At 41.9% G+C, this 9,042-nt stretch overlaps 1 protein-coding gene across 3 annotated transcripts in view; it reads left to right on the top strand.

The window, feature by feature from the left end:
- The first annotated feature begins 432 nt into the window (after window positions 1–432).
- Window positions 433–9,042, top strand: part of LOC146587268 (uncharacterized) — an 11,261-nt gene continuing 2,651 nt past the window's right edge. Inside the window, exons 1-7 of one of the 3 annotated variants that reach the window (XM_085319826.1) lie at window positions 433–1,249; window positions 4,001–4,087; window positions 4,294–4,527; window positions 6,387–6,409; window positions 7,373–7,518; window positions 8,395–8,495; window positions 8,608–8,709. In XM_085319826.1, coding sequence (XP_085175952.1) covers window positions 707–1,249; window positions 4,001–4,087; window positions 4,294–4,527; window positions 6,387–6,409; window positions 7,373–7,518; window positions 8,395–8,495; window positions 8,608–8,709 — 1,236 coding nt within the window. In that variant the 5' untranslated portion in view covers window positions 433–706. The remainder of the gene's footprint in view (window positions 1,250–4,000; window positions 4,088–4,293; window positions 4,528–6,386; window positions 6,410–7,372; window positions 7,519–8,394; window positions 8,496–8,607; window positions 8,710–9,042) is intronic. The other 2 variants (XM_085319827.1, XM_085319828.1) reach the window with 2 other exon arrangements.

Raw genomic sequence — 9,042 nt, 5'->3', positions numbered from 1 at the left:
CTGAAGCTTATTCAAGCTTTATCACAGTTTTGCACCTGCAGTTACACGTAGCTAACCGCAGCCGTACGGAGTTGCTTCCTATTTACGCTGCATATTTGCATACGGCAACAAAAGCTATAAACAAATAACGCGCTCCCGGCAGAAGGCAGCCCGGAAGCTCCCGGCTCCCGGGGGCGTTTCCCGAAACCAGCCGGGCCGAGGCGCGCACCCGGCAGCCGCGCGTCTAACGGCCGTTACCGCCGGCAGCGCCGGCGCCGGCAGGTCCTAGCGCGCGCCAGCGGCGCCGCTGCCGCCAGCGGTCACACAGCGATCCGCCTGGTCTGTGACGCTACCGCGCGCCCCTGCGTTCTTACTGGAGGAGAACAGTGTCAATCTCGCACCTTCCCCAAATCGCCGCCGCGGCTCCTCCTTGCCCCGCCCTCCGCGGCCGGGTTCCACTTCCTGCGAAGTTGGTGGAGGGAAGCGGCCGTTGGAGTTCGAAGCTGGCGGCGCCGTTGGCAGCGGGGCGGCCTGTCCGCTCCCTGACGGGACCTGCAGCCCCGCGGCTGCGGGGCCCTCGGCCCCGCGGCGAGGCCGGCAGCCTCCCTGCACAGAGCTGGAGGGAGCGGGGCCGTGTGGCGGGCCGGGGCCGCCCAGCCGGGCCGCCTGCGTGCCGGGCCGAGGCGGGGAGGAGCCGCGGCCTCGGCCGCCCAGCTGCCTGCCGCAGATGGAGGCCAGCCTGACGTGCGCCGTCTGCCTGTCGCTCTTCGAGGAGCCGGTCACGCTGCCGCTGTGCTCGCACAACTTCTGCCGGGAGTGCGTGCTGGAGTGCCTGGCCTCAGCCGAAGCCGCCCGCCTGCAGCAGCGGGGCCAGGGGCAGACCCGCCTGTTGCGGGGAAGCCCGGGGCAGGGCGCTGGCGGCTCCACGGCCAGCACCCGCGTGTCGTGCCCGCTGTGCAGGAAGCTCTGCCCGCTGCCCCGCGGTGGCGCCGCCGGGCTGCCCGTCAACACCACGTTGGCGGAGGTGGTGAAGCTCTACCGCTCCGGCACGGCGGGGGCCTCCAAGGCGGCGGAGGCAGAGCAGGGGCCGGGGCCCGGCCTGCTCTCCCCGCTGCCTCTCGGGGGAACCTGCCAGAAGCATCCGAGCCGGCTGATGCAGCTCTACTGCCGGATGTGCCGCCAGGCGGGCTGTGGGCAGTGCGTGTCTGAGGAGCACCAAGGCATTTTCCACTCCGTCAACCTCATAGACACTGTGTATCAAGAGGAAAAGGTAAGCGCGGCGCTTCCTCCTTGCGACAGGGCTTCGGCTGGGAGGTAGGGCTGTCTCGGGGTTGCTTTCGTTGAGAAAGGCAAATTTTTTTGAAGCCAGAAGTTAATCTTGCACTGATTTCTCTGTTGTCGCTCTCCTTTCACCGGTTGCCTGCTCCTGAAAGAACTAGGGGATAACAGTCTCTGTGGTAGATTACATTTAAGAACAAACAAAAAACGCAGCTTCGTGGGTAGGCAAAAGGCAGTGAGGGAGTGCATTGCTTTGAGCATGCCGGCACTCCTGTGTGGACCAGCGGCGTGTACCTTGCGTGCTGCCGCCAGACTTGGCATGCAGGGCAGCAGGCTATTTTACAGTATCATCCGATGTGAACAGAGCTGATCAAAGCCGTTCAAAAGTTAACGTTTCCTGTGTATGAAGGCTTGTACTTCTGCCGTACACGGATGCCAGCAGCCATTCAAGTCCATGCTTTGATCTGATTTTTCTGAGTCCAGAAAGGTACTAGTTTTGCTAACCAGAAGCATGCAGTTTGTTTATGCGTTCTCTAAGTTGATTTAGGTAATTTGGGTGATAGATAGTTACCTGTTTAGAAATAGCTTAGATGAATAACAACTTAACGTATAACAGAAATATATTACAGGAACTGGCAGGCCTGCTAGGGATTTTGTTTGGGGTGTTCTTGTAGTAGTAGAAGAGACTTTTGTCAAAACAGCTAGCATTCTGGTAAAGTGAACTTTTTACTCTACTTAACCTGGGTGCTAGATAGCCTGTCATAAAAACAGTTCTGATGCACAATATAGAAACAGTGCTAAAGAGGATAGGTATAGTGGCTATCATAGCTAAAAAAAAAAAAAATAAAATAAAATAATAATAAAAAAAATAAGCCAGTGATGATGATAAATTAGTTTGGAGCCACTGCTTTAATATTCTACCCTAAACATAATTCTCTATTGACCAGGGCTAGAATTGGAGAACCTAGTAGGAAGACGGTTAATGTTTGTTTTTTTTTTCAGGCTTTATTTCATATGCCAATAACAAACTAATTAAACACAATTTTGAAGACGATGTAGGATTTATCGTGTACTATGTAGAGGCTTCAGATGGTAATGAGGTAGACTTTTCCATTAGCTGTAGATGATGGTTGACCTCGTGTGTCATACTATTTTTAATAGTTTTATAAGGCAGATGTCTTCATGGAGTCTACATCTTCTGCGGTGGACGACTTGATCATTAAAGGCTTAAATACAGCATTGGCTGTTTTTGAAGCCAGAATCATAGAATCAGTAAGGTTGGAAGGGACCTCTGGAGATCATGTAGTCCAACCCCCCTGCTCAAGCAGGGTCACCTAGAGCATGGTAGACAGGGTTGCAGCCAGGCAGCCCTTGAAGATCTCCAGAGAAGGAGACTCCACAACCTCTCCTCTCTCAACCTGTTCAAATGCCCTGTCACTCTCACAGGGAAGAGATTCCCCCTCACATTCAGGTGGAACTTCCTGTGCTTCAATTTCTGCCCATTGCCTCTTGTCCTGTCACATGGGACAACTGAAAAGAGTTGACACCCTCCATTCAGGTACTTACCAGATTGGTAAGATCCCCCCTCAGTCTTCTCTTCCCCAGGCTGAAGAGGCCCAGCTCTCGCAGCCTTTCCTTGTAGGGCAGGTGCTCCAGCCCTCTGACCATCTTTGTAGCCCTATGCTGGACTCTCTCCAGTAGCTCCATGTCTCTCTTGTAGTGGGGAGCCCAGAACTGGACACAGTCCTCGAGATGAGGCCTCCCCCGGGCTGAGTAGAGGGGCAGGATCACCTCCCTCCACCTGCTGGCAACACTCTTCCTAATGCACCCCAGGAGACCATTGGCCTTCTTGGCCACAAGGACACCTTGCTGGCTCATGGTCAATTTGGCATCCTCCAGCACTACCAGGTCCTTCTCTGCAGAGCTGCTCTCCAGCAGGTCAGCCCCCAGCTTGTACTGGTGCCTAGGGTTACTTTTCCCTAGGTGCAGGACCCTGCACTTGCCCTTGCTGAACCTCCTGAGGTTCCTCTCCGCCCAGCTCTCCAGCCTGTCCAGGTCTCTCTGAATGGCAGCACAGCCCTCGGGTGTCTCAGCCATTCCTCCCAGCTTGGTATCATCAGCAAACTTGCCGAGGAGGCACTCCGTCCTCTCATCGAGGTTGTTGATGAAGAAGTTGAACAGGGTGGGACCCACTACTGAACCCTGCAGGATGCAGTTATTTTTGCACTGATTTCTCTGTTCTCTCTCCTCTCACCAGTTGCCTGCTCCTGAAAGAACTAGGGGATAAAAGGCTTTGTAGTAGAGTACATTTAAAAACAAACAAAATAACTCAGTTATGGATAACTTGCTATTCTGTCAGTGTGAGGCATAATACTTTGAAAAGAGAGTATCTCAGCTTTGCTTATCAAACTGGAGTAATATAACAGTATTACATTTAGATAGGTGTGCATGAGGGAAGAGGATAAAAAGACATAGGGAAAACACACTTTTGTTGTAGCTATACAGTAACTGTAGCAAAATGTTGTCTTATAGATGAGCCTAAAAGCATTAATTAGAGAAATAGCAAGTGGAAGTTTATTGTTCCAAAAAAGCATGAAATGTTAGTAAGCAATGCTTTGTATCTCTGCCTTTGTTTATATATTGTACAGAACATTCCAAGAAAATTTCAAGATAGCAACAGAAATGTATTTGTTTTATGTAGAGGATAAAGCTGTAACAAGCTTTTTGATTGCTGTCTTTACAGTTAACCTTCTTCAGTAGTCTGAAAAAACTGAGAATAATAAATGAGAAGCTGCTGAATGAAATCTCAAGTCATCCAGATGATACTGATGTGAGTTATAGATGCTGGACTTTTTTTTTTTTTTTTATGTAGCTTGATAGCAACAGCTTGATTCTTTACTCATTGTATGTTAACTACAATATGGAGCATGCTAGTGTTCTGTAGTTTACACACATTCTAAGCTTAGTTAGGGGTGTGACTCCAATGTAGACTTTGCCACTGCAACTTTATCTGCATTTACATTCTGTTGCTTCTAGATAATGTTGACCAATGAAGCAGAGATAATTGCACTGGAATTTGGAGAAATATTCAAAACTCTGGAAATGAAGAAGAAGCAACTTCTAGAAGATGTTGAAAACCAAAGAAGTAAAAAAGAGAAAGAATTTCAAATTTGGAAGAAAATGAAGGAAACTCACAAGAAAACCATTGAGAATTTTCTGAAGGATTGTGAAAAGCTTGTTCATGAATGTGATCCTCAGTGTTTCCTGGAGGTGACAGCGTTTCTATTGCTACTTGACATAATTTGTATAATCCTCAAAATGTCATGTAGAGCCTGACACATTACAGATTATGACTGCAATAATGACTGGATCAGGGAAAACTAAATTTAACAAAATAAAAATAAAAATTGGACTAAAATAATTTGACACTTCATACTTAGTTAAAACATGCTTTTTATTCTAGCAAAATTTAAAGAGCATTCCTTGCAGTTACTTGGTGGTATTTAATGGGTTTTCTAATGCTTTTTACTTCTTTTACATTTAAAAAAACTGATGAAATATACTGTATAGCTTTTGCTGTAAAACTTACTTTCAGAGCTGGCAGAATAATATAGTAAGCTGGCTTGTTGCTGGGTAAGGGAGTTATTTCCTAGTACTGCTATCAACATTGTCTTGCATATATGCGCTTGTTCATGTTTATTTTCAAATATTCAGTATATTGAGCACTTTCATTGCTTCATTAAATTTAGAGATACTAAAACTTTTGAGGGGGAAGATTGGAACCAGAATTGATTATTTTCTGTGCTGCATAGTGGAGAATCGTACTAGATAACTTAACTTGGAATACACTGATTCAAAATCTGTAATCTTTGCAGTGGAGATAAGGTAGCTTTGAATAAGCTAATATAAATACTTCTGACAAACACTTTATCAAGTAGTTTATATGCTTCTGTATCATACTCTGAAAGTCTGCCTTATAGTCTTTAGGGGAATTGGAGATACAAACGTCATTTAATTTTTAGGTAAGTGCTGGAGGAATGAAAGACACAAGCTCAATCATCGCTGTTGCTGCAGCTAGGGCAGACCTTTTGTCTGACTCTAAACCAGCTAGATTATGTTGTGTGCAAGTCCAACACTGCAGCAGCTGCTGTTTGGAACTTAGACCCATTTCTGAAGTCTGCACTAAGAAGTAATTGGATTGTTTCCTTTAACTTCAGCATTCATGTATACATACATCTGCTAAGAAACCGCAGCAGACTGCTATTTCCTGCAGCTGGGTTTGGATATTTCTGTGTACACTACTTGGAACTTGACCAAGTTTATGGTGACTCAATTTGTCCTAGGGAAAATTTCACTTTCAGGTGAAAGTGACCCCCATTTATGGAAAAAGTGTTCTGAATCCAGTGGTCAGTATGCCTCAGGCTTACCAGCTTTTCCCACTGTATCAGTACACAGCTGATTTCAGTGAGGTGTATTCTTTAAGATTCTTTGTAGTGAGGTTATCATAGTCTTATAGGGAAGAAGTTGATCTTACTTTGCTGTTACCTATTCTTTGAGTTGTCACTTGAAGGACTACAGCAAAATGCATTTCATACTGCTATGATTTGGCTGATTTAAAACTAAAAGTTGACTTTTTTTAATCTCAATATAATATCTTGAGAGCAGTTAGCAGATATCTCCCTCACCAAGGATACAAAATAGCCCTCTATTTGAATATTCGCAAATATCTGAAATGCATAGGATAACTGTATAGTTCATGACTTGTACTGTGAATGCTTTTCTCTGGCTCTCAAGAAATCTCTGTCCTAAGCACAAAATACTATGCGATAGGCCATTCTCTCCCAGAATTGCCTTTTCTTGGATGAGTTTGATTTTTTTATATTATTTTAACTGTGTGTGTGTGTATACTATTAGATGTACACACATGTGTTTTATATGTGTGTGTATAGCTACATATAGATGTATATGTGTATGTGCCACAAAAAATGTTAAAAGGTTCATCTATAGCTCTGTGAAATCAAGTCAAGGACTTTAACCTCAGAAGAATTTCTATAAAGCAATAGTCTCCCCTCATAAGTTGGTGGAAAACATACTTGTATCTTATGAATTCTTGTTTGTTTTTTTTATAGGTGGCCTGTGGCTTGAATACAAGGTATATATGTATTTTTTCATATTTATTGCTTTCCTTGTAAGTTTTTAAGATTAAAACAGTATTTCAGATTACTTTAGATGTGGTTAGAGATATCCACCTAATGAAAATAATGTTTAGTAACTAAGTCATTATTAATGTTTGTGGATTTTTGGATGCTGCATGCTCAAATTTTAGGCATCACAATAACTTGTGATGTATTATCTGGTATCAGATAATCAGCCTATTGTATATCAATCTTTGGATCAGCTTGCTGACAAACTGTAATATAGGAATTCATAAATATAGAGTTATTGCACGTTTTTAGATACCTTATTTGAACTGGAATCAGGAGTACTGGAGTGTGTACTTTTTGTTCAGTTATAAAGTAAATGAGGTAAACAGTAGCAGCATTTACAGCTTGGCTCCTTAAAGGTAAGAGTATATTGAAGATCAAAGTATCTTGCTTTTCATTGTTTGCCGTGCACTTATCCCGAATGCCAGAAAAAGATTCTTAATTAAATTTCTTACCATTTGCATGACTGTAGTCATTTAAAGGCCAGTGGTTTTTAAGAAAGAATATTGAAAATGTAGTCCTTTATAAAATATTTTGGGGTTTAGACTAACATCAGCAATGTCCCCTGAAAGAGCATAATTTTGATTCAGATAAAGTCCATGAATAATGGTTTGTTTTAATCTTTTGGCTGAATTACAGACACTTCTTTTTGCAATTTTCATTTTCTGTAAAACCTAATTCAAATGAATCTTCAAGTAATAAGTTTAAAAAAAGAGATTTAGGAAACTTAATGAAGGCTTCAGATTTTTTTTCCTTTAACTTTTTTTTCAATAACTTTGTTTATTAAACAATATAATTTTGTTGTTTGCATCTAAGCTGTAATTTAAAGGGGTTCTTCTAGGTGTGATTTCTTCAGGTTTTTTTTTTTTTGTTTTTTTTTTTTTTTTTTTTTTTTTTTTTTTTTTTTTCAGAATGAAAACTCAGCTTGACCTGATGAATATTGCCTCCAGCTATGAGAAACCACCAGAGTATACCCAAAAGAAAATGGATATCAAACCTGTGGTTAACGAAATCTTGGCCTTGAAGTTAATACCGGTTAATGTAGGCGTAGTTAAAGGTAGGTAAGGAGGATTTAATACAGGAGAGATTGAGGAAGGCACTTCAGGTAACCACAGTTTGTGGAATTCATTGCTAATAAACATTCCAGATGGCGAAAATATGTATGAGTTCAGAAAGCATCTGAACAAATTAATAGAGGACAAATTCATCAAGACTTTTAAACAAATTTTGTGGATGTGTTTTCTCCAGAAAGTCCCTAAGCTGTGTGTTTTGGAAGCTGGAAGAGATTTCATTACAATTTTCCTATAAAACCTGTATGACCATTGTCAGAAACATAATACTGAGCTAGATGAATGTTTGTAGTGTAATAACAAATTTGTCCAATCCCTGATTAAATAAATGTTTTAACCTGTAGGATTAAAAAGGTGGGTGCTGCTTCAGGGCAGTTAGGAAAATTCTTAAACAAGCATCTTGCTTTGCATCAGAGGAGTTAGATAAGTGCTAGGGTCTTCATTGCTTAAGGCAAGGTAAGTTTATTCTTACCTGGGATCTATAGTTAGATGTACAGGAACCTTTAAGGGAGCAAATACAGGAATAAAATGACTTTAGTCACCTGTGATTCTCTGAACACTTCAGCAAGGGGGTTGTTTTTTGTGAGGGAGGGAGGCGGCTTAGGTTTTTAAATGCATGTCCGGTATTAAGTATATAAGAGGGGACATGGTGCCTTTCTGTATCTTGCCTGCAGTCTGTATTTTATTGGCTGGTGTCCTGTAGATTTTGGAAATAACTGCTGAGTTTATCAGTGTAGACTTCGTGTTGTAATAGTACTTCATTTATAAAAACAGAATACTTTTGTCACAATTTTTTCTAGAAAAATATTTGCATAATTTTTCATGCTTAGATGCTACTGAATCTATTTTTTTCCTTCTAATAGATCTACCTTTTCAAGGAAATGAGAACTCAACTAACAATACTGTATTTAAAAACAACATTAAGCAATGGAAAGACCAGAAGAATACACCCAACATATTTCGTGTAAGTAATTGGCTGCATATAAGGTTAAAACACTATATAGTGGGTTTTTGTTTTTTTGGTTTTTTGTCTGTCTTTTATATGGGCTATAAGTCTGATGCAAAACATCTTTCAGCCAGTTGCAGGACAGGAGGAAGCACTGGCAGATGGTGGTCGGATCTGTACTCGCTTAATGTCAATATCAGAAATGTCAGCTTTTCAAAATATGAGTCATGAGGTATGACTGAACATCTGTTGTAAGTATGGTTAAGTTATTAATTGTTACAATACAACTTTATGTTCTTATACTCTTTTTTAATTTTATTTGGATACAAGTACCCTTCTAATTCTAGAATGTAAATCTGATAAGGTTATTAAAGCTGCCAGGATTTAATTTTTTCTTCAGAAAGATAGAATTCGATGGTACCTAGTGACTTAAAATACATATATTTTAATACGGCTTTTTTGGACACATCTGTGGCTTTCTTATCCAAATAGGATTGTCTATTATTTGATTTGAAGCGAAAGTAATTTACTGGTGTTCTGGTTTTTGTTGTTGTTGTTTTTTTTT

This window comes from Rhea americana, unplaced genomic scaffold (genome assembly GCF_003343005.1).
Source record: "Rhea americana isolate MKP2758 unplaced genomic scaffold, rheAme1 scaffold_60, whole genome shotgun sequence".
Classification (NCBI taxonomy): Eukaryota; Metazoa; Chordata; class Aves; order Rheiformes; family Rheidae; genus Rhea; species Rhea americana.
The sequence above is the reverse complement of the archived record's forward strand: the minus strand, read 5'-3'. Positions and strand labels throughout refer to the sequence as shown.